This window comes from Myxocyprinus asiaticus, chromosome 34 (genome assembly GCF_019703515.2).
Source record: "Myxocyprinus asiaticus isolate MX2 ecotype Aquarium Trade chromosome 34, UBuf_Myxa_2, whole genome shotgun sequence".
In the NCBI taxonomy this organism is placed as follows: Eukaryota; Metazoa; Chordata; class Actinopteri; order Cypriniformes; family Catostomidae; genus Myxocyprinus; species Myxocyprinus asiaticus.
Window position 1 is genome coordinate 41,950,684 of NC_059377.1, and position 26,141 is coordinate 41,976,824.

Genomic DNA, 26,141 nt, shown 5'->3' on the forward strand with positions numbered 1-26,141 from the left:
ACCAGGCATGAATTAGTGAATCTATGCAGCCATATACAGGTCATGTGGCAGATGGCATCAGTCTGTCCTCAGTGCACACACACTCCTACTGTTACTTAACTTCGCTGACTAATTTTGATGCTTGCAAAAGAAATGCCAATTTTGCCATTTCAGATGTTTATTCCAAGTCTTCTGTTTGTACACAAAATTATTTATCACTGTCCATTCCTGTTCATTTATGTTTATTGATGTTTGTTTTCTTTATATTTTTCTTGATTTACTTTGAGTCATTGAATTCTGATGTTTGATGTTTGAAATAAATGATAGGTAAGAAAAATGCTTACTCAATGCCTTTCCTTTGTAACACCATGGTCAGGTTTGACAATAATCATAATGTGGCATTATTGCAAAAACTGACACTTCAGAACAATATTTTTTACCAAATAAATGCTAAACTTTCACAAAAAATACTCTTCGCTAATGTCTAAAGATAACCAAATGCATAACCTGTGACAATGTCTAGAAAACCTTTTCTCTACAACCAGGCAACAAAGAGTGGATCTCTGCAGTCATTTAGTGGTTAAACTTGATATTACATGTGGTTTTCCATTCCCCCCCATCAGAGGGCAGCAATCTGCCCCCAGTGCATGATAGATTTTATATTGTCTTCATGTATGAACTTGAAGAATGTATTAAGTGAAGCTATCAAAATTTGCTGTTTTATATGAATGGTATTTATGTGAATGAATGGTGTAATTTAGTAATTTGCTGGTAAATAAGGTCTAAATACTATTAACCCCCTCACCCCAAATGCACAATTTTCATGCCTTACTTAAAGGTGCTGTAAGTGATTTTAGCCATTCTAGAATTTTCACAAACTGATTAGTTGGATTAGCCACACCCCATTTTCCAAAACCCCACCCTCCAAAGATACCAAATGAGTTTTATTGAGACCAACATCGAGCAAAAATGGTTGTCAAAAACAGCTGCAAAATAGCGCCCTCAACTGACAACTGTTATGAACAACATGGCATAAAAATGGCATTAAGCCTCAATAATTCACTGCAACTACAATAGAGCTGTTCAGCGTGTAGTCCAAAAACCTGGAAGAGAATTCGCCATGGGTTCCCTCTGGGTTTTACTATGGGATTTTATAATGGGGTTTTTGAATTTATGTATGTGTAAAATAAGGCCTGTGGTAAACATTACTTGATCAAACATGGACGTTTTGTTCTACAACATAAATTACACACAGTAATTCGCAAACGGGAAGTTTGAAGCCGTTTTGAATTACATTTTTTTTTTTTTTTTTTATGCACAGCGGCTTAAAAATTCACATTTGCGGTATGACTATGTGTAATTTATGGTGTAGTGCAAAAGTCCAAAAACCCCATCATAAAAACCCATAGGAAATTCCCGAGGGAACTCATGGCGAATTAGACTTCCGGATTCGCCTACAAATTGACGTCATGGCTGAACAGCTCTATGGGAACGTGCAAAATGATTGACAGTTAGAGAGCGTCAGAGACCGCGGCCCGCGGACACATTTCTAGAGCTGTCACAGAGACCGGTGAGATATCTCACGACACTTATTTCAGTAATATCTTTCAGGGAGTAGGAACATTTTTTAAAATACCTAAACATCAAAAAAAAAAAAAAAAAAAAAAAAAAAAAAAATGCTTACAGCACCTTTAAGTGAAATTAGTGATATTACATATAAAAATAAATAAATACAAACTAAAAATTCAATATTACTTAAAATATAAACATGTATGTTCGGGTCACCAGCAAACACCACAGCACACAAGGGTTAAATATAGTTTTTATTTTTAATAAAATTTTGTCATATTTTGTCATTTGTAAACATGAACAAAAATGTATATAATGGTTTAATAAATATTAAAATACACATTCAATTTTAATAAACATTTTTCACGCTTCCAATCACCTTTGGGACGCCTCGTTACTATAGCAACATCCGTGTCAACATTAAAGGGTCCGACATGACAACCGAGCTCACATTACGTCTCATAGCAACTCCAAAATAAACTCAAAGAAATCTCATCGGCGTCGCAGGGAGGATTAATCAGATATAACGCGACATTTAGCTTGTTATAAAGCGTTAGTCAAGCATACGATAATAATAAAAAACGTTTCTGTAATGTTTGTAAGCGGAACCAGAGATCGACAGTTCAGCGATCCGGCCGGAAGCGTTTGACGCATAATAATCACAGTGCATGATATTATTTCAAATAAATCTGCGGGATTATGTTCAAAAACACCTTTCAGAGTGGATTTCTGTCCATTCTCTACAGCATCGGCAGCAAACCCCTTCAGATATGGGACAAAAAGGTGAGCAGACAGTTAAATCATGTTAGTTTGTATATATTATGTATACGTCTAGTTCTGATAGGATCGCCCGGATAAACCTCAAGGTAACAGTGTACTTGTGAATAAGTACCATAGTATTACCATGTTTTTATTTATTTATTTATTTATTTTTTTTTGGACGTTGTCTTATGTTAATTGAATTTTGTTTTGGACACTATCATGATGTTCTTGAAAATACATTGAAGTACTATATAAATATGATTGTGTATGAATACTATGGTAATCATTCAGTACCATGGTATTACCGTCTGATATAATCAATACCACAGTGCAGCAACATTATAGACAAAAACTGCAGATCTGTCTGTCTGTCTGTCTGTCTAGCTAGCTATCGTTCGTTCTATCTGTATATCATTCTATCTGTCTGTCTGTATGTCGCTCTGTCTGTCTGTCGCTCTATCTGTCCGTCTGTCTAGCAATCGTTCTGTCTGTCGTTCTATCTGTCTATTGTTATATCTGTCTGTCTAGCAATCGATCTGTCTGTCTGTCGTTCTGTCTGTCTAGCTATCGTTATATCTGTCTGTCATTCTATCTGTCTGTCACTCTATCTGTCTGTCTAGCTATTGTTCTGTCCATCTGTCTGTCTGTCGTTCTATCTAACTGTCTGTCTAGCAATCATTCTATCTGTCTGTCGCTCTCTCTGTCTGTCTGTCTAGCTATTGTTCTATCTGTCTATCATTCTGTTTGTTTGTCTGTCTGTCTAGCTATGGTTCTATTTGTCTATCCTTCTATTTGTCTGTCTGTCTGTCTATTGTTCTATCTGTCTATTGTTCTATCTGTCTGTCTAGCTATTGTTCTATCTGTCTATCCTTCTATTTGTCTGTCTGTCTAGCTATAGTTCTATCTGTTTATCCTTCTATTTGTCTGTCTGTCTGTCTGTCTGTTGTTCTATCTGTCTATTGTTCTATCTGTCTGTCTGTCTGTCTAGCTATTGTTCTATCTGTCTATCCTTCTATTTGTCTGTCTGTCTAGCTATGGTTCTATCTGTCTATCTTTCTATTTGTCTGTCTGTCTAGCTATGGTTCTATCTGTTTATCCTTCTATTTGTCTGTCTGTCTGTCTATCGTTCTATCTGTCTGTCTGTCTATCTAGCTATTGTTCTATCTGTCTATCCTTCTATTTGTCTGTCTGTCTAGCTATAGTTCTATCTGTTTATCCTTCTATTTGTCTGTCTGTCTGTCTATTGTTCTATCTGTCTATTGTTCTATTTGTCTGTCTGTCTGTCTAGCTATTGTTCTGTCTGTCTATCCTTCTATTTGTCTGTCTGTCTATCGTTCTATCTGTCTACTGTTCTATCTGTCTGTCTGTCTAGCTATGATTCTATCTGTCTATCCTTCTATTTGTCTGTCTGTCTAGCTATGGTTCTATCTGTTTATCCTTCTATTTGTCTGTCTGTCTGTCTATCGTTCTATCTGTCTGTCTGTCTAGCTATGGTTCTATCTGTCTATCCTTCTATTTGTCTGTCTGTCTAGCTATGGTTCTATCTGTCTATCCTTCTATTTGTCTGTCTGTCTAGCTATGGTTCTATCTGTTTATCCTTCTATTTGTCTGTCTGTCTGTCTATCGTTCTATCTGTCTGTCTGTCTGTCTAGCTATTGTTCTATCTGTCTATCCTTCTATTTGTCTGTCTGTCTATCGTTCTATCTATCTGTCTGTCTGTTGTACTATATGTCTGTCTGGCTAGATATTGGTCTGTCTGTCTGTTATTCTTTTTGTCTGTTTGTCTGTCTGTCTGTCTAGCGTTCCGTCTGTCTACCTGTCTGTTTGTCTATCTATCATATTTGTATGTCTATTTATCTATCTGTCCATCATATCGTCTGTCTGTCTCTCTGTCATTCTATCCGTCAATTGTTCTGCCTGTCTGTCTGTCTATCATGGCAAGAAAAAGTATGTGAACCCTTTGGAATTAGCTGGTTTTCTGCATTAATTGGTCATATATTATGATCTCATCTTCATCAAAGTCACAAGTACAGACAAACACAATGTGCTTAAGATAACACACAAACAACTATAATCTTTCATGTCTTAATTGAACACATCCCATTAAACATTCAAAGTTCTGTGGAAAAAAGTAAGTGAACCCTTGGATTTAATAACTGGTCGATCCTCCTTTGGCAGCAATAACTTCAACCAAGTGTTTCCGGTAGCTGCGGATTAGACCTGCACAACCTTTGCTTCGATGTTTAGGGTCATTGTCCTGCTGCATCACCCAACTTCTACTGAGCTTCAGCTGGCGCACAGCCACCATAACATTATCCTGCAGGATATCTTGATAAACTTGGGAATTAATTTTTCCCTCGATGATGGCAAGCGGTCCAAGCCTCGAAAATGTTTTCATGTTGGTATGCAGTGCCCTTTTTAAGCCAAATGTAGTGCTGCGTGTTCTTCCCAAACAATTTAACCTTAGTTTCATCAGTCCACAAAACATTTTCCCAATAACATTGTGGAGTTTCAAGACGGTCTTTGTGAAAATTCAGGCACGCAGCAATTTTTTTGTTGGAAAGCAGTGACTTCCTTCATGATGTCCTGCCATGAACACCATGCCTGTTTAATGTTTTTCATATAGTAGACTCATGAACAGAGATGTTAACCAGTTCCAATGATTCCTTCAAGTCTTTGCTTTAGCTGCCACTCTAGGGTTCTTTTTTACCTCATTGAGCATTCTGCGGTGTGCCCTTTGACTCATCTTGGCTGGACGGCCACTTCTAGTGAGAGTACCTATAGTACTAAATCATCTCCATTTATAGACAGTTTGTCTAACTGTGGACAGATGAATATCTAAACTCTTCTGAGATCTCTTTTTTTTGCAAGGCATGGTCCACGTCAGAAGATGCTTCTTGTGAATGGCAAACACAAAATGGTTGAGTGCTTTTTATAAGTCAAAGCAGCTCTAACCCACACCTCCAATCTCATTTCTTTAACTGGATGCCAGGTTTGCCAACTCCTGACTCTAATTAGCTTTTGTTGACGTCATTAGCCTAGGGGTTCACATACACTGTGAATGTTTGAATGATGTATTCAATATCTACGAGAACAACACAATAAATTGTGTGTTATTAGTTAAAACAGATTGTGTTTGTTCATTATTCTAACTTAGATGAAGATCAAACCAGATTTTAACATTCACATACTTTTTCTTCCCATTGTATTTATCTATCTATCTATCTTTGATCTAAGATCTATTGAGTATATAAATTATGTAATAACTCCATGAACAAACGTGTTTTTGCAGGTCAGAAACGGGCACATAAAACGCATCACAGACAACGACATTCAGTCTTTAGTGCTTGAAGTGGAGGGGACTAATGTGAGGTAAGAGTGTGTCTTCATCCCTCTGTCTGATTCTGAACAACCAGCATCATTAACAAATCTGATCTGTGTCTGATCTGCAGCACCACGTACATCACATGTCCAGCTGACCCAAAGAAGACCCTCGGCATCAAACTCCCGTTCCTCGTCATGATCATCAAGAATCTCAAGAAGTATTTCACATTCGAAGTTCAGGTGGGAATCGGATCCATAGGGTTGTGAAACGAGCGAATCAGAAAGCTCAGTTTGGGTTAGGTTTTCAGGTCTGGGGAAATCATGGAAATTATCAAAGTTGTAAAATGTCCTTGACATTTCTGTAGTGAATATATGACATTTTGTAGTAATTCTCAGCGCTAGCATATTAGATAAGTGCAGTTTTTATAAAAGTATTTGGATACGAATCACTTCCGTGGGGTCTTGATGTTGTTGTTCCACGTCAGTGTTCTACATATTTGATTTGGGAATGTGTTTGATTGTGTTTCAGGTTCTGGATGATAAGAATGTCCGGCGGCGGTTCCGGGCGAGTAACTATCAGAGCACGACACGTGTAAAGCCATTCATCTGTACGATGCCCATGAGACTGGATGACGGCTGGAATCAGATCCAGTTCAACCTGTCGGATTTCACGCGGCGAGCGTACGGCACCAATTACATAGAGACTCTACGAGTGCAGGTGATTACAAACAGCTGCTCTGAGCCAATCATCAGCCTCCATTATAATTTTAACCATAAAGACGATTAACTATGGATCCATTGATATACAAAGTTTAGTCGATAGCTGGTATATTGTATGTTGTGACCAGTAACCAGTTTAACAGCTGATATTACAAATCCATACAAGTTTTATTTTATAAACTTAAACCTAATCAAACTGATACAATAATAAAAAAATAAATAAAAAAAATAGCCAATTCCAACATGCTTGCTGTTATATTGCACATCTGTAGATTAAACCAAGGCATATTGTTTAGAAGTAAAGCCATCAGAGAGATACCTGTAAAATCAGAAAGTTTGAGTACTATTTACGGTGTTTAAGCAAAATATACAAGACATTTTTTTCAATTAGATTCTATAAATAATACACCTTATGTTTATTATGTCCTTATATCTATTCAAGCACTGATTGGACTGTATCATTTTATATCTGTATTCTTTTTCCTTCTTTTTCGTTAGCCTGTGTTAATCATGATGACAAGGTATACATCCTTGAAAGCTAATTTATTGTACGTGAAGCATTAGTCGCACTGTTATGGATTGGCACAGATCTGATGCTGCAAACACATCTGCATCATGACACTTCCAGGAGCGCCAACACAAATATCTCGTATCATGCACCTGTCATCGACAAGTACAAGGAGAACAAATTAATGGCCTCTCTTTGAGATTTAATTTAATCGCGGTAGACATCCGTTTATTTATTAAAGTTGCTTTTCCACAGCATTCAAAATAACAGATGCAGTCATGGAATTAGCCCACAATACAAAAAAAACATCATTTCTGTGCACAAAGATGTTTTAAATGAAAAATAAATACACATACTAATTCTATTGTTAGGCCTATATAATTGCCTTTTTTTTTACACAAACTTAAATTAGCTTTACCCTGTTCTGTAGATGAAAAAAGTCGTCTGAATGACATTCTCAGAATGTTCTAGACTTTTTTCAAGACTATAAACTATCAGAACTATTTGTCCAATGCTGAGTTTACTTTCAGAAAACGAGCTTTTGAACATTTTAAAACGTTTAAATATTGTAAATCTAAGCCTCTTTAGCTCAGATCACATTTGCTGAGCTTCTTCAGAAAATGTAAATTACATTATGACATTAAATTAATTTTAGATGACAATCAAGTTCAGTTGGTCGTTAAAGGTTGCTGGACAAATATGCGGGACATAATGCAGTTGGCGATGCTTTAGATTAGATGATTGTTCAAAACAGTCTATTGAATATCAGGAATGTATCATATGTTTCAGTTTTTCTTGAATAGCTGTGCACACAGCATATACACATCGCTGGATGTTCTTTATACTAAGACCGAAAGTTTCCCCCACTACTTGGTGCAGGTTGCCAGCTTGAACAGGGCCATGACGATTCGCTTTCGGGTCGGAACCGGTGGTAACCTGCGATAGGCGCAACATCAGGACCAATATTACAGTCCTATCAGAAGGACAACTGCTCCCTTTTGATTGCAATTCCTCCTCTTCTGATTACATTTATTTGTGAAATTAAGATTTATTTTGCGATATACCAAAACTTATGCGACAAATTGTTTTTTTATGCATGATGTCATCACGCACACCATTTTTATCGATAAAAGGCCATTTGAATGAAAACAATTGTTTTTTTTACACATTTTCTCTTTGTCGGTTACAAAGTGGATGGAAAGTAGGGTAATGTTAAAATGATCAATTTCATGTATTTATAAATGAAAAATAGTAACAAAGAAGTTGATCCGGGTCAGTTTGACCTGGTTCATATAAAGACTTACGAGACAGCTGTAATATGCCAGAAAACTTTTTTTTTACCTGACCCACACACACCCACCCAAAACACTCACACATAAACTAGAGGTCAACCAATAGGGGATTTTGCCGATACCGATATCTAATGTGGCGGAATAGTTTGATCACCAATTAATCGGCTGATAGTTTTTAAAAACAATTTATAGAATGTTAAAAAACATACTATAAAGGGCACAGACAGAGGCTACAAGTGTCCGAAATGAACAAAGTTGCAAATTCAGTCTATTGTGTAACCAAATACCAATAATAACCAGAAAAAAATTAAGAACTTTTAACTATAAACTAACCTGAAGTACTCTTACTCATTTTGGGACTCTTATTTTAAAATGACGGAGAATTGGCTCAGTTAGAATGCTCTATATTGAAGTATTTACCACATTTTTAGAGCCTGTATTCAAACATATTGAGGATTTTATATATCACCAGGTGGTAGTTTTTTTGATTATTATTCACAAGACACGATGTATGTGCTGCAGAGCACATTTCTATATAGTCACATTTTTCTTTGCATGCTCTCACTTCAATTTAGAACAATTGATTATCTAATCAAAATAACAAAATATGCATTGATGTGAGGATAAAAATATGGATGAATATTATCAATGATGAAAGATTTAGATATAACAAATCCCCACTAGGTGTCAATCATTGTTTTTATTTCACATCTAGAGGCTTCTGTTATACTGCAGAAATAAAAAATAAAATAAAAACAATATCGGCAACTATTGGCATAGATTTTCACTGAGAACCGATAGTTACAAAAAGCAAATATCGGCACAGATTAATCGGTAAAACTGATATATCGGTCTACCTCTAACACACACACACACACACACACACACACAAACACACACAAATTGTCACAATATTATTAACTCAATATAAAAGCAATGGAAATGTGAGTGTGTGTGTGTGCTCGTGTGTGTGTGTGGTTCAAGCAGAACTTGATCTACACACACACACACACACACGCGCACACCCACCCACACGAGTCGTCACTATTTTATTAGCTTAGTGGAAACAAATGGGGAAAATGGGAACGTGTGTGTGAGTGTAGTTAATCAAAACATGACCACCACACTCCCATATAAACCATTTCAAGACGAAAAAGTGACGAAGTGACATATTTTTGTTACTTTACATTTCCTGCTAGTTGCGTGTTCCAAACGGAATAAATCTCCCTCCGAAGGGCACTTTGAAGGGAGATCGATTATGATAGTCAAGCAAAAATGGCTTAAAAAGTGAGTTCTAAATGACCATTATTTTTGAGCCACACACCTTTTAGCTTTTCAAAGCTCACACAGTGGATGGTAAAGTCTTCGAAGGGAATAGGGCATATGGATAAATAAACCTGCCTTGCCCTGCCTAACATTAAGGGGAAAACTTTGGCTCTAGTCAAGCCAATCGGACTAATTCAGGATCATTTGGGGTTCATAATTGTCATCCTGGTGTTTTCTAGATTCATGCAAACTGTCGCATTAGGAGAGTTTACTTCTCTGACCGACTGTACTCTGAGGACGAGCTCCCTGCTGAATTTAAACTCTATTTACCGGTACAAAACAAAGCAAAGGTGAGTTCCTGTTAAAAGTTTGTTTTAGCCAAATCATTTTGTAACGCATGCTTATGTGCAAGCTCAAAGTTCATGTACATTTAAATATGCAATAAATAAGTGGTGTAATTAATCTTGATTATCTTCTCTACAGCAGTGACATGCTGGATTCCCTCACTTCCCCCCTCAGTTTTATCTGCACCTCTTTATCACAGACAGATTTCTAGTGGCCCAACTGTGTTCTTTATTGTTTTGTTAAAGTGTTGTTTTGGATCTGTCTGACTAGTTTCTGTATCTGTTGTCTGCTAAATAAATATTTTATATGCCCACATTAAAACTCAAGAGTCCATATGTTTCATCAGTTTCTATAGATATTGTCCCAATGTCAAAATACTTCATGCACAGCTAGATAAAGTTTAAAAGATTTATTAAACTGGAATGTGAGCTGCTCAAGGAAAAATGCAGCACTGTGTCTTCAGTTCTTTCACAGGAGTTACTTTAAAATGATCTCTCCAAAGCTTTGGAAAAAACTTCACCATTACTTATTGCAAAATTTTATGATCTCAGGGATTGCAACAGAATTTAAATCTATTCATACAACAGTGTATAATGTAAAGTTACACGTGTATCTAGTTATGCATAAAACCTTTTAACGTTTAATTATGCTAGAGAGATTCAAACAAACATTTTGTGAGACATTTATGCCAGCTAAAATACAAAGCAAAATCAAAAATCAATATACCTTAAATCTTAAATGACATTAAAATAATATTGCAATCAAATAGAATGGCACAAAAAAAAAACTATATTTTGGTTTAAACAATTTCACAGATGAACATATTTCACATATAATATTACAATAATCAAATCAACATACAGTGGCAAGAAAAAGTATGTGAACCCTTTGGTATTAGCTGGTTTTCTGGATTAATTGGTCATATAGTATGATCTCATCTTCATCAAAGTCACAAGTACAGACAAACACAATCTGCTTAAGATAACAACAAACAATTATAATCTTTCATGTCTTAATTGAACACATCCCATTAAACATTCACAGTGCTGTGGAAAAAGTAAGTGAACCCTTGGATTTAATAACTGGTCGACCCTTCTTTGGCAGCAATAACTTCAACCAAGCGTTTCTATGAGATAACTCTGTAACCCTTTCCAGCTTTATGCAAAGCAACAATTCTTGATCGTAGGTCTTCTGAAAACTCTTTGTTTGCAAGGCATGGCCACTTCAGAAGATGCTTCTTGTGAATAGCAAACTCAAAATGTTTGAGTGCTTTTTATAAGTCAAAGTAGCTCTAACCCACACCTCCAATCTCGTTTCATTAATTGGATGCCAGGTTTGCCAACTCCTTACTCTAATTAGCTTTTGCTGACATCATTAGCCTAGGGGTTCACTTACTTTTTCCAACCTACACTGTGAATGTTTGAGTGATGTATTCAATATCTACAAGAACAACACAATAAATTGTGTGTTATTAGTTCAAACAGATTGTGCTTGATTATTATAACTTAGATGAAGATCAAACCAGATTTTCAGACAAATTTGTTCATAAATGCAGGTAATTCCAGGGGGTTCACATACTTTTTCTTGCCACTGTAAAAGCAGGTACATTCTTAAAATTAAAACTTATTTTAAGTTTAAAGTAAACTTGCATTCTTTAAGTTAAAACACTAACACACTTCATGCACTGTCAAATAAAGTGCAAAAACCTGATTCGATCACAAATCATAAAAAACACATTAGATTTATACTGAAGAAAAAACTGAAAAATAATAACAAACAGCATCACTTTTTTGGCACTTTTCATTTTGTGCCTCTTTGCATTGATCAACGTTATAGGAAAGTTTCAAGTATGAAACAGAAGTGAGAAGGTGTTGTGATGTTGTGTCGCTTTGGCTTGGCAGTGTTTCAATTACGATTGCACATGATAAAACACAAGCCTACTCACACTGATCAGTCCAAGTGCTTTTGCCAAAAATTGGCCTTTTATTGTGTTAAAAACATGTCATTTCCCTTGTAAAAATATATGCATTGCTTTTACATTCAACATCTCGGTTATTGTAAAGAATGTCACGTCATGGTGCGTCGTCCTGCCTCACGGCCACAGAATTCAGCACGTAATAGTCGTGGACGTACATAAGCACGGCGACCGGCTGGCCGATGATCAGCGACATCCACACAGCGGCGTTGCCATAGTTTCCTCTCAAGAATCGACCCACAAAATAGGCGAGTGGGATCTGAAACAGGAAACAGACTGTGAAATAATGAAACGTCTGGGTTTAAAAAAGATTTAAAGGAATAGTTCACCCCAAATAAATGCCATGTTGTTCCAAACTACCAGTATATGCTGTTCTATTTTCTATGGTCACGAGGTACTTGGGCGGAGGTGAAGATTGTCAGTGAATAACAACTTAAACGTCAATCTTTTCTGCATACAAAACTATCGGATTTATTCAGAAGACTTGGAAAATAATGCACAAGTAGTATGGACTACTTTTATGGTGCTTACATTATGTTTTTTGTCCTTTTTGAAGCTTGACAATGACTTGAGGGTGAGTAAATAATGATCTGATTTTCATTTTTGGGTGAACTTTTACTTTAATAGACAAAATCAGGTATTTAAAGGATTAGTTCACCCAAAAATGAGAATTCAGTCATTGCTTACTCACCCCTGTGTTGTTATAACCCTATATGACTTTCTTTTTATTTACGCAAATGGAGAAACTGTGACATTTTTTTTGTGTTCAGTGATGTCATACAATGGCAGTTTATGGTGACCACCTCTTCAAGCTTCAAAAGGTCACAAAAGTATAATTCAGAAGTCTAATAAATTATTCCATGAGACTCATGATTGTTATGAAAGCATACAATAAGATTTGGTGAGAAACAAACTGAAATCTAATGTATTATTTAGTGAAAAGGTTCACTGATCGTTGATCTCCTGTGCGTGTTCATGATAGGGCACGAGAGCAACAGTTCACACAGCTCACTCGTGACATTGGGGCGTTCAAGCGATAACTCGTTTTGTTTATTTAAAAACAGGTCCTCCACAGCAATAGAGACAACAGAACACAACACAGTTGCACACAAAACAGAGAACAGAACTTACTAAACATGTCTGAAGAGTTTGTAGTCAAAGAATTGATGCATTTCTATGCCCAGCCTTATTTTTTTGAACGGAATACTTTGAAATCAAGCAGAAACACAGAGGAGATACAGGACGCCACAGTCACAACGTGTCCTAACCTGACAGCCAACGACACGCGATAAAAGGTATCTTTTCTATGGTAATCATTTTTTGTCCTAACCAGCAGTGATGAGCGACGGGACATTCTATCGATCGCTTGTTTTCTATTTTCGGCATTGCACGGTTAACTCCGTCCACTGTGAACTGGCACCGGTCCAAAAACTTAAAAAAAAAACAAAAAAAGAAAACAAGGCTGGGCACAGAAATGCATCAATTCTTTGACTACAAACTCTTCAGACATGTTTAGTAAGTTCTGTTCTCTGTTTTGTGTGCAGTTTTGTTGTGTTCAGTTGTCAATATCACTGTGGCAGACCTGTTTTTAAATAAACAAATGAGTTTTCGCTTGAACGCCCCAATGTCACGAGGGGGCTGCGTGAACTGTTGCTCTCGTGTCCTATCATGAACGCACACAGGAGATCAACGGTCAGAACATTTTCACTAAATAATACATTAGATTTCAGTTTGTTTCTCACCAAATCTTATCGTATGCTTTCATAACAATCATGAGTCTCATGGAATAATTTATTAGACTTCTGAATTATACTTTTGTGTCCTTTTGAAGCTTGAAGAGGTGGTCACCATAAACTGCCATTGTATGACATCACTGAGCACAACATTTATTCACAATTTCTCCCTTTGTGTTCAGAAAAAGTCATATAGGGTTATAACAACACAGGGGTGAGTTAAGTTTAAACAATGACTGAATTTTCATTTTTGGGTGAACCATCCCTATAAGACTCACCTGTGACATCATACCCAAGAATGCCCACAGCCGAAACATCTTAAGGGGAATGCTCACCAAATACTGCCAAAAATGAAACAAAACACACTGTCAGCACCACTGTGGACACAAGAAACATAGTCTTAAGTGATTGTAAATGGTAAATTATAATCCTATTATAAAATTATAACCTCGTGGAAAAATGCAGACAGGAAGAACACAGCAATCTGAGCCGGTAACTTATTAACGCCTTTCAGCAACATGGGCTTATAAAAGTGTCTATAGGGAAGAAAGAGACACATTACTCAACAAACAGACTTCAAACTAAAATGTTGGTAATTGACAATATAAACGCAAAGCTATTTTGAATTGCTACGTTACTGCCGTCTCACCGTAGACACCATTTGTGTACAGGAATGTTCCAGTTCGACCAAAAATATGGGACTGTTTCAGAGTTCCTGCAAATACAAAGCCAATCATTTACAGTGAAACTGAACAGTCGGAAATACTCAAGTGTAAAAACATTTCACGTTCAAGACAACATGAAATGGCATTCACTCATTGAAACATGAATTATTCATGAAAAAGTAGGACGAGAATTTATTTTATCCATCTGGAATTGATTGGATGGACGAAAATGAACTATGGTTTTAGTAAACATAGTTGAACTATGGTATTTGTAGTGAAACCATAGAAACTTTATCATGATTTTACTACAGTAATTATAGTTCAACTGTGGCATTTATAGTGAAACCATAATCACTAAAAAAATTTACCATGGTTTTACTACTTTAACCATATTTTATTCATGCTATTTGTGGTAAAACTATAGTAATAATACATGAAAACCAAAATTAGGGTAATAACGATCGTAATCATTCTGTAAAAAGCATGGTTAGTTTTACTATAGTAACACAATGGTTAATTTGTGGTAGAGGTAGACCGATATATCGGTTTAACCGATTAATCTGTGCCGATATTTGCTTTTTGGAACAATTGATTATCTGCAAAAATCTATGCCGATTGTTTTGTATTAATTTATTACTATTCCCCTGTTGCCGGCGCTGGAGGGGAAATAAAAACAATCACTGACACTTCGTGGGGATTTGCTGTATCTAAATCGTCCTCATTGAAGCTGCTCATCCATATTTTTATCCTCAGTTCAATGCATATTTTATTGTTTCGATTAGATAATGAAGAGTCTAAATTGAATGCTCTTTAAATATATCTTAATTATACAGAGCATTATAATGGATCCAAGTCTCCGTCATTTCAAAATAAGAGTACCCTGAATAAAATCCCAGATGCAGTTATTTGTTCAACCAAAATCCCAATAATAATCACAGCTGAGTTTGGAAATCCATATCTGTTTATGGCAGAAATAGTAAGAGTAGTATGGAAGTATGCAATTCTGATTATTTTTGCAATTTTGGTTGGACAATTAACTGCATCTGGGATTTTATTAATTTTGGACTCTTGTAATGTCTCTGTTTTTGCCCGTCATAGTAAGGAAAGAATAAGACATTTTTTTAACATTGCATTAACCGATTTTAAAAACTATTGGCCGATTAATCGGTTATCGGCCTTTTCCACCACCTTAGCTATTGGTATCGACAAAATCCACTATCGGTCGACCTTTAATTTGTGGACGTTAATTTGGGGTTACCACCAAAATAGTTACTACAGTCATGGTTATTGCTGTTTTACTATTGCGAAACCATGGTTAATTTTCAAATAAATGTTTTTTTTTTTTAAATAATAATCATTCTAAATAAATGAATAAATAAATTCAAACAAATTAACCATAGTGTAATTATAGTAAAACTGTAGTAACCATGTTTTTTGTTTTTTTCATTACTAAAGTACTATGAATATCATAGTTAAAATATGTAGTAAAATGATGGTAAATTTTGTGGTTATTGTACTATTGTTTAAAGGAACAGTTCAACTTCCTTCTTCTGTTGAACACAAATGAAGATTTTTAGAAAAATATTTCAGCTCTGTAGGTCCATACAATGCAAGTCAACAGGGTTCAAAATTTTGAAGGTCCAAAAAGCACATAAATGTATAATAAAAGTAATCCATATGACTCCGGTGGTTTAATCCATGTCTTCAGAAGTAATATGATAGATGTGGGTGAGAAACGGATCAATATTTAAGTCCTTTTTTATGATAAATTCTCCTCTCTGCCAAGTAGGTGGTGATATGCATGAAGAATGCGGATCGCCAAAAACTAAAGAAGAAAGTGAAAGTGAAAGTGGATATTTATATTAAAAAAGGACTTAAATATTGATCTGTTTCTCACCCACATCTATATATAAGTTAGCAGAAACTAATCAATGAGGGACTATGTGTTTGAGATTTTCTTTGTACGTTTTTAGCATGTCCAGAGGTTTTGATCAACGTTGTTTTAAACCAAAATCAGCTCAGGAAATTCAAGATAAACTCACCACCAGTCTCGGTAAAACTCGCGGTCTCCGAACTGCATGAGCTCAGCTACGAAGTTCATAGAGGAGTGGAAAAACCAATAGAAAAAGATGAGCCAGATTAAATGATTGGGCACCTGTAGAGGCACAGGGAGAAGGGGAGGGGCTTGTGCCATCAGACACTCTGAGGAGGAGGGGCCACAAACATGTCAAACATCACTCAAATCAACACTAGCCGTTGCGGTGTGAAATTCAAGCTTTCAGCTACTTTTGATAAACTGTCGATAGAGAAAGATAGTCTAAAAGGCATTTTCAGTCCAAAGTGGGCTTGAATTTTGCATAACACTGTAGCAACAGCAGGTGCAAAAATGAAAGCTGTAGCAACAGTAGCAATGGCAACAACAGCAGCAATAGCAACAGAAGTATTGGCGACAGAAAGCCGTAAAAACAACAGCGTCTGTCTGTTTGTGTCTGTTTCGTCACTTACAGCGAGTTTCAGCAGTCGTTCAACCATTCTAGAGAAATCCATGTCCTGTTAAAAGAGACAGAGCTTCATATAAATAAGGCAGATAAAAACAACACACATCAAAGCAGCTATTCTATACCTGTTACTAGTAATAATATAAGAGCTGATGTACAGTCAGCTGGTCGTTATCGCAAAGTAAACCCCAACAGGATGTTCAGGTGGTCTTGTATCACTCTAAAGGGGTTTATTTTGTGATAATGACCGGCTGACTGTGGATTATCCCACCTATTACATGGCTACTTAACACATAACTAAATACATGGGCATGAAATATTGATTTGTGTTGAAATTGTGTTATTATGTGAGAAGAAAGAGAGGAAAGAGTCTCCAGAGACAGTTGAATTCCACCTCTGGTTTGTGTCTGGTGTTCACTTTGACAAAATCTGACTGCTCATTATCCAGCTTATTACACGAATAGCTAAATAAATCAATAACTGGACATTAAATATTGATTATGTTTAAATAATTTTATTAGCTTACTTGTAGAGGTCGCAGAGTGATGTGTGAAGTAGCAAAGATGACTTGCAATAACCGGATGATGAGTTAAATATCACTTTATCCCCAAATGCGTGGTCATTATTCAGAAATATAAATATAAATACAAATAACACATAATAATTCAAATAATTATATATATGTGTGTGTATATATAAATTATTTTTCTTCAATAGATTATGACTAATATTAAATATTTAGATTATTAATATTAATAGTAAGAATTCTCTACAATTTATTTCCATAATACACTGCCTGGCCAAAAAAACAAAAAACAAAGGTAGAAAAAGAAAGAAGTCGCAGTTTGAATTTAAATAAGCAGATACTTATGAGCCTATGATTGGATCATTACTGCAGTGATTAATATGTTTCAGCTGGCATCAATTCTTTTAATCCTAACTGATGCAGTGTGTAGCTTCTCATTTCTTAAACAACCATGTCAGAATACGTATCCTGTGGTCATGGAAAAGATGTTACTGTGTTTCAGAAATTATTGGCCTGCATCAAGCAAAGTAAACAACTAAGGAGATTGCTGAAATCAATGGAACTGGGTTAAGAACTGTCCAACACATTATTAAAACCTAGAAGGATAGTGGTGAACCGTCAGCTTCAACAGTAGAAATTTGGTCAGAAACAAATCTTGAATGATCGTAAATGTGGATCACTAAAACACTTGGTGATATCATATCGTAAAAAATCGACAGTAGAACTCACGGTTATGTTTAATAGTGAAAGTAAGAGCATTTCTGCACGCACAATGTGATGAGAACTTACAGGATTGAGACTCAACAGCTGTGTGGCCACAAGAATGTCACTTGTTAGTGAGGCTAATCAGAAAAAACGACTTCAATTTGCTAGGGAGCATAAAGATTGGACTGTGAAGCAACGGAAAAAGGTCATGTGGTCTGATGAGTCCAGATTTACCCTATTCCAAAAGCGATGGGTGCGTCAGGGTAAGAAGGGAAGCGCATGAAGCGATGCACCCGTCATGCATAGTGCCCACTGTACAAGCCTCTGGAGGCAGTGTTATGATCTGGGGTTGCTTCAATCAGGTCTAGGCTCAACAACATTATGCAGCAATAAAATGAAGTCAGCTGACGACCTGAATGTACTGAAAGATCAGGTTATCCCATCAATGGATTTTTTCTTCCCTGACAGCATGGACATATTCCAGGACGACAATGCCAATATTCATCGGGCTCAAATTGTGAAAGAGTGGTTCAGGGAGCATGAGGAATCATTTTCACACATGAATTGGTCACCACAGAGTCCTGACCTTAACCCCACTGAAAGTCTTTGGGACGTGCTGGAGAGACTTTACGGAGTGGTTCGACTCTCCCGTCATCAATACAAGATCTCGGACAAAAATAAATGCAACTCTGGATGGAAATAAATGTTGTGACGTTGCATAAGTTTGTTGAAACAATGCCACGACGAATACGTGGCGTAATCAAAGCTAAAGGCGGTCCAACGAAATATTAGAGTATGTGACTTTTTTTTTGGCCAGGCAGTGTATTTTTGGCCCTCTTTGTACTCTTATTGAGTTGAGTCAGATTAAGCTTTTTTACAGTATCCTTGATTTAAAGATCAAAAGATTTACTTTGTGAAGTCAAGGATGCTGCACAGATTTTAAAATCAAATTTAAGACCTTTTTTAAGACTTGAACAAATAAAAAGAGTACGGTATCTCAATACAAGATTATATTTGTTTTATGTACGCATCTTATTACTATATACACGCTGTACAATAAACCTTGTCAAAAACAAAAATAAGCAGTAATTAACTGATTTTGAACAGCTCTGAAACTGCTGGAAACACTGTATCATGAGCTCCCTACATGCTTGGAGAATGTGCAACAGTTCAGCATCTTCACTTTGAAGCGTGCAGCACATACAGACTATAGATTTATGTAATTAAATCACAGCCTTTTCCAGTTTAATGATTACATTTGGTCATATTGTGATTCCTGACCTCTTTGAATGATTATTAAGACTTTTGTTATACCATTTAAGATATTTAAGATTTTTTTATGGCCTTAAATTTTATGACATTTTAAGACTTTTTAAGGACCCATGGGAACCCTGGAAGTGTAATACTTGTGTTATGGGTTTGTTCAAATCACTAATCCTACATAAGAACAACAGTAATAGTGATGCATGCCTAAGCAAACACAACTAAATATCATAGAAACTTTTTAACCACTTTACAAAATTATAACTAAATAATAATAATAATAATAATAATAAAAAGATTTTACCTGAAAGGGTTTCATTGAGTTTTGAATAGTAGGCACCATCCACTATAACAAGACAAAAAAGAGTGTTATTCAAAAATACTTAAAATATACAGGTAAGCTTTAACGTACTAATAAAATATATACCTGCTGTATTAATCCAACCATTAACTGTATTAAAAACAGCTGCAACAAAGAAAATGCTTATCAGCTTGTTTGAATGTGATGTAAACTTAATATTTATACATCTGTTGTAAACATTAGTCTCAGGTTTGAAAACATCTGCATTTCTTTCTGACATCATATCACTCACCATCTCGAACAATCGTCGCAGTAAGAAACGTTTTCGTATCCGTGGAGACCGAGGGAAGTTGAGCTCATAACACAGAGTCGGAGCAAAAATAAAATAATACATGTCTGAAAAATATAAACGGAGAAAGATGTAAATATATAAATATAGCTGCGTGATTCAAAGAGAAAACACTGTTGATAGATGGCCGAGGTCGTAAATTCGCATGAGCTAATTTGTTACATAATGCAAAATAAATGTGTGACTTTTTCATAACAAATGAGCTCAAATGCTTTCGTAACTGAAGTCTCTCAAGTTCTGTTTATACTGTAATTACAGAAGTCAAGGGTAAATCTCTTGTGAACATGTTCAGGTCACATTTCACCCTAAAATCAGAAGGAAGCAAATTATGTTTTGAATAAAAGCCTTTTTAGGATCTTTATTTTTATTTCATTGTGACATTATTTTCATGACAATGAAGCTCATTTCTTCCCAAATTGTTAAAATGATGATTCTCATTACTGTAATAAAGTCATTTTTTTTCTTCTGTATTTTGAAATTAAAGGTAGCATACTGAGTATATACTTTAAAATTTGAATATAATATTTTGCATTATAGTAATGAAAATGCATTTTTTTTAAAGGTTAATAACCATTTAAGCTCAGATGAGCTTGCGAGAAAAAAAATAGTCAAAATATTAATAACTACAGTCTTGACCAACACAAAATTAGTATCGTTTGAAAGTTTAGAAGCTCTACTTTACAATACATGCAGACATTACGACCAAAACTGAACAAGTGCTTTGATATTTGCAGACAAATCAGAAGTGTTCCGTTTTTATAATACATTTATTTATTGATTATTGCAATCAATATAAACATCAAGCTCATCAAATAGCCATGTGTCTTATGTTGTTAGAAAGCTCTCAAAGAGTAGAATACAACCAGCCTATTTGTTTTACACACAGACAAAAATATAGCAAGTAATAGTTAAGTGTATGTCTTTGACAATTATGTTGGTGTTGTTTATATGCCACGTTTTCGCTAATAACTTCACAAAACTTAAACCGAACATAAAATATCAAATATCATTACTTAGAGGAGGCAGTTATCTTTCAAACGAGCCCACACACAAGATAATCAGATGCACAGATCATTAGATAATCCACATGAAGCACAATGTTACATATGGCCACCAGGAGATGGCGCCAAATACATGACACAGACTCAATGATGACTCAAATGACACAGAATGAAACTCACTCTGTGAAATCTCATGAATAAAATCATGTCTTCATGCTATGCAAACCTTTAGTCATTGTTGTGTTTGCATGTGTAATTAGTTCTTATGTACAATTATTATGTTTTATTTGTTTGGAGAGGCTTTTGGACACAATGATAAAATATTTTTGTAATGTTATAACTTTTGATTGCTTTGTCGTATCAACACAAAATTTCAGATACAGCTGACATGATTGGGCACAAAACAAAAGCAGTTTTTCGGAGCCACCTTATTTACACTCAGAATTTTTTTTTGGCTCAATTTATTTAAATTTTTCAGCAGTTTCTTAGGATGAGACTCTCAGAATGTATCAATCCATATCATTAATTATTTTTACAAGTTTTCTTTACAATGATACCCTCCTTGTTTTTTGTTTTTTTTTCGAGTTATAAGCCTTTAATTTTGGGTATGCCACTGAAACAGGAAATCTTTAAAAACACCTTCAGAGCTTAAAGGGTTAAGATAATTTGGGAAAGTGTGCTTTATTTGTCATGAAAATAATGTCACAATCCCCACAAAAAATTAATAAAATATTAATGCTCCTAAAATAGGCATAATTGGCTTTTATCTTCTGTTTTATTCATTTATTTTTAAGGTAAAATATGACCTGGACATGTTCTTGACAGGTTTCGTGTAAACTCTTGAAACAGACTGACCTCTGTGTGTGAGGTTACCCGGATATGTCACGTGTGTGTTTGCGGTTGTGCCATTCGCTCTGTGTAGAGACGGAACTGTAAAAGAAAGTTAAACTTTAACATACGCAAATCAAAAGAGCAAAGAGACCAAACAACAAAGACTCACTGATAATGGCGAAATACGTTTATAATGAAATATACACAGTCAAAATATCAAAAGTATCTTAACTACGAATAAATATAGTTGAACTAAGAAAGATCTTAAATGGATAGTTCACATTCTGCCATCATTTATTCACTCTCAGGTCATTCCAAACATGTGACTTTTATTATTAAATGATGCATATTCAAGCTTGCCACGACATATGGCAGAATGCATCTATGACTAGCTTATGGATTCTATAAAATAGTAATTGGCTGTTTTGCTGATCTCTTAAATTACCCAGCAGGTGGCAGTACAGTGCAACATTAGTGCATACAGGTCTGTTTGTGTGTGTTGCATCTGTTTACAATTTTACATATTTAAACAAACAACGGAAGCCTTTCACACACTGTTCCTCACTGTTTTAAACTATTGTATGACTTCAGAACATTTTCACACACAAATCATATGGACTACTTTTAGGATACTATAAAGGTGCTTTTTTGGGCATTTGTGTGTTAGTGGCGTGAGCGCAAGATGAGATGAAAGTGAGACTCACAGGAATGCGAGCGGGACAGGGTGCGGGCTTTGGCGTGTCTTGTCTCTCTGCACCATTTGTTGATGTCTCTGTATGAGTAGAGTTTTAGGAAGAGAACTGTGTACACCCCCAATGCCACAGCACCGCCCACTGAAACACACACAGCAGATATACACTCGAAACAAGGATTCTTTGCTGCTTGTGCAATTTACTACTAAAATGAACTAAAGCAACACAATTCTAGAACATTTTGTCACATCATTGCATTCTATCCATTTACATTTTTAAAATAGAAGTTTACTCAATCCATTTGAGTTGGGACTACATGAACACTTTTTGTGGTGTTAATGTAGCATTAGATGAAACTGGGCAGGGGATTTACATTTCCCAAACTGCTTTGCAAGGGACTTGATAGGGAGAGAAATGTTAAAATGAAGTGTTATTTTGTGTTTTTGTGCATGATGAATATAAAGGGGGGTACATGTTGTTGTTAAATGTTTTATTATGTTGCGATTTAGAAGAGTTTCTGTTATGTTGGAGTTTCGGGGGTTACCATTATCTATTGATCAAATGCAGTGCTAACCATAGCATAGTTACTAAACGACACTCTGTAGTGCTTCCAACCAGCATGTATTAAGCATGCTAACATTCACTTTCACTAGTTAGTACATAAAGAAATAAATGAGATTATTTGAGTGACACTGACACGTCTAATTTGATTGGGTTTACCCAATTCAGCTAGGTTCTTTGGTAACACTTTCTATGAAGCCCATATTTATAATGCATTGTAAAGGCACTATAATGCATTAATAATGTCTTATAATACGCATTATAATACAGTATGTTATCTCATAAATAATTGTAACCACAATTGTAATACATTATAGTAATGACCTATTCATTAGAGTATAATGCATTACAACACAAGCAACATTTAATTTTATCTGTTGAAGTTATAATGTATTATATATTTGTAATATACTGCATATAACAGGTATGCTTTAAGTAATGTGACAAAGCAATGTCTTCTTATATCCATAAGATACTTTTAAGTAGTTATAAGACAACTCATGCTGGAAGTAATATACATGACACACGCACAGAATACAAAATAACACACATTCAATGTAAATTTTGAGATATTATGAAAAACACTTGTAAAGCTACAAGGTTAAAATATATCAGAAACTCTATTAATGCAATGCTGATCACACATGTAGCCAATCAAACTGATTCTATACTGGACTCTATTCAATACACTGTAATGTCTGTGCATCTTATTTTATAAATAACTTCCATTACGTAAGTTTGACCTGTAATGTTAATGTATGTTACAAGTTTATGTTATGGCTGTTTATAAGAGCACTTATAATATGATGATGTCATAAAGCCTTTTGACTGTTTACACTATACAGCACTTATAACATTAACTTTATTAACTTCTGCTGCATTAAACTGGATGTTGCTTGTGTTATAATGCATTATACTCTAAAGTATAGCTATTAATAATGGAAGTCTTATAATGGATTATAATTGTAGTTATAATTATTTATGAGAAGTTATAACTTACTATAAGGTGTATTATGAGACATTATGAATGCAGTATAAAAAATTATCAATATGGGCTACATAGAAAGTTTTACCATTTCTTTCTATACAAAGTGTTTGTGTTGAGATTACATAGCAATTTTAAGTTAAGAAAACTAATTTCGAACAACTGTCCACAACTGAATCAGTTTCAGCCAAAGAGCTATTTATTTGAGTAACAAAACTAGACCATTACAGCACTGATTACATAATAACATCCACCAGTATTATACAACAATTGGGTATGTATGCAGTTACATATAAAATTATTATTTACTTCATAAAAATGTTTTTTTTTTTTTTTTTTAATGATGATCATACAACTGATCAACTGCAAGCAATAACAGGGATTTTATGATGATTTCATATAATCGTGTCTGTAAATAAATATTCACCAATTATAAATGACATTTATAATAAATGCCATATCCTTCATTATATTGAATTAAAAATAAAATGGCATTAAGTGAGAGCCGTAAGTGAGTGGCATGGTTACATTTGGTACAATCACCACACGCAAAGCCTCCTTTTGTATATTTGCTCAGTTTTTCTTAGTAAATCACACGCAAATGAAATTTTATAGATTGCACAAGCAAATTAATACCCGTTTTTGGGGATCTTAGTAAATCAGGGCCTTAGTGTGACATTTTCCTTAGACTGGTGCAAGTTAAAGGTGTTAATATGAAAATATTCACATATGTGTAATGTGTTAATGATACCTGGGGTCATAGAGGTCACTGTGAGAACTGTAGCAGCTGGGAAACACAAAAGTGTTGCAAGATTGGCAAAATGAAGGAATGTTCCGGTACCCTCAGAAAAGGAGCCCTGCATTATAGTTACAGAAAGGAAAAAAAAGGTGAATCAGATGAAGAACTATCCAGGTCATATTGCATCCCCCCAAAAAAGAAGAATTTAATAAGATTTTTGACATAATTTTTATGACAGTTAGGCACACCTATTAAGTGCTGTCATTAGCAAATCAAAGTTTCTTATTTCTTTCTTTTGACTTTGGGGGGAAATGTGACCTGAACATGTTCTCGACAGGTTTTGTGAGATTCACCTTTGTAATTGATTATATTGGTCAGCCTTTCTACAGTAATGACCCATATTTGCAGTGACAACTCACCACAGATAGTCTTCTCTCAGTGTATAGAGCTGCCATTATAAACACGTTTGACACTGCAAATGCAAACACATAGATTAGACTTGCCACATGAATGAAATATAGACATTACACATTGTGCATGACAGAAACTGTGAATATGGGATGAAATTATGTCTTTAGCATGAGCTGCTTTGTGATGAAAGAATCTGCTTTAGGTTCGTACGCAAATAAAGGCAAACGATTGAATGAACAGAAATGTGTCTTACCGATGATCAGGCACAGCGCAGGCCAGCTATAGGGGTCCTTTAAGAAGAGAGACACCACCTGGATGGGATCCACCAGTATGCCATATCTAAAGACAAGACAGACATGTTCAGAACTGCATACTAGCATACCACTTTTACTACTGATGCAGTACTGAGTATGTAAACTGTGCACAATATGTGCACAGTACTCTATGCATACATGCATGTAGAATACCCAGATAAAATAAAAAATTTGCCGTTATATGCAATATACAAGAGAGCACAATGTAGCTGAGATTGGAATCGCATAATATCATACTATTTATACATACTGCTATTACCATTATTATTATTACACTACCATTGCTATATATGGCAGAAATAGTAAGAGTAGTATGTGTGGAATACTGTGGTGATGGAGCCCAAAGTAATTACTATTGCAATTCTTTTTTGACTCATTAGCTGATTTCTGAATCGCATATTATTATATTACTTATACTGTATAGAGATATTTTTGCTGTATATGATAGTATGCTATTCCGAACTCAGCCATTATTAGATTGAAATGCAATAAATTATGATTTTTAAAAAAATAAAATTAGAATAAACATGCAAGATAATGGATGCGATTCACATTCAGCGTGATAAGGTCATATGAAAACAAAAAAGTAGGATACTACTGTTTGGAATGTGGAATAATGCCTACGGCACAGTATACTGCACATTATTCATTAAATAGTAAACTAGTAGGCCTATTCATTTTAAACAGTCAGATGCTTTTCCTGAAGACTACAGTATACTCCATTTTTCCGTGTGCAGCTACGTCTCACGTGTGGTTGAATGCTCAGGCCTTTTTAAAGTATACTCTTTTGATCGTGAGCCCATACTGATGCATTTGCTGCATACGCA

The 26,141-nt window shown here is 35.2% G+C and overlaps 2 protein-coding genes across 4 annotated transcripts in view; one reads left to right on the plus strand and one right to left on the minus strand.

Annotated features, from left to right (window-relative positions):
* Nucleotides 1-1,987: 1,987 nt before the first annotated feature.
* cfap20 (cilia and flagella associated protein 20) lies at nucleotides 1,988-11,054 on the plus strand. Its single transcript, XM_051670995.1, has 6 exons — nucleotides 1,988-2,331; nucleotides 5,603-5,682; nucleotides 5,763-5,874; nucleotides 6,164-6,352; nucleotides 9,660-9,770; nucleotides 9,904-11,054. The coding sequence occupies exons 1-6, from the start codon at nucleotides 2,248-2,250 to the stop codon at nucleotides 9,907-9,909; spliced, it is 582 nt and encodes a 193-aa protein (XP_051526955.1). The 5' UTR covers nucleotides 1,988-2,247; the 3' UTR covers nucleotides 9,910-11,054.
* The window catches only part of dgat1a (diacylglycerol O-acyltransferase 1a), a 31,738-nt gene continuing 16,128 nt past the window's right edge, over nucleotides 10,532-26,141 (minus strand). The window contains exons 4-17 of one of the 3 annotated variants that reach the window (XM_051670979.1): nucleotides 25,254-25,339; nucleotides 25,009-25,061; nucleotides 24,602-24,707; nucleotides 22,317-22,445; nucleotides 21,637-21,711; nucleotides 19,724-19,827; nucleotides 19,558-19,596; nucleotides 19,435-19,476; nucleotides 16,644-16,688; nucleotides 16,181-16,293; nucleotides 14,123-14,188; nucleotides 13,922-14,009; nucleotides 13,752-13,814; nucleotides 10,532-11,999 (exon numbers count right to left, since the gene is read on the minus strand). In XM_051670979.1, the coding sequence (XP_051526939.1) occupies nucleotides 11,838-11,999; nucleotides 13,752-13,814; nucleotides 13,922-14,009; nucleotides 14,123-14,188; nucleotides 16,181-16,293; nucleotides 16,644-16,688; nucleotides 19,435-19,476; nucleotides 19,558-19,596; nucleotides 19,724-19,827; nucleotides 21,637-21,711; nucleotides 22,317-22,445; nucleotides 24,602-24,707; nucleotides 25,009-25,061; nucleotides 25,254-25,339 (1,171 nt within the window). In that variant the 3' untranslated portion in view covers nucleotides 10,532-11,837. Of the gene's footprint in view, nucleotides 12,000-13,751; nucleotides 13,815-13,921; nucleotides 14,010-14,122; nucleotides 14,189-16,180; nucleotides 16,294-16,643; nucleotides 16,689-19,434; nucleotides 19,477-19,557; nucleotides 19,597-19,723; nucleotides 19,828-21,636; nucleotides 21,712-22,316; nucleotides 22,446-24,601; nucleotides 24,708-25,008; nucleotides 25,062-25,253; nucleotides 25,340-26,141 lie in introns of those variants that run through there. The other 2 variants (XM_051670980.1, XM_051670981.1) reach the window with 2 other exon arrangements.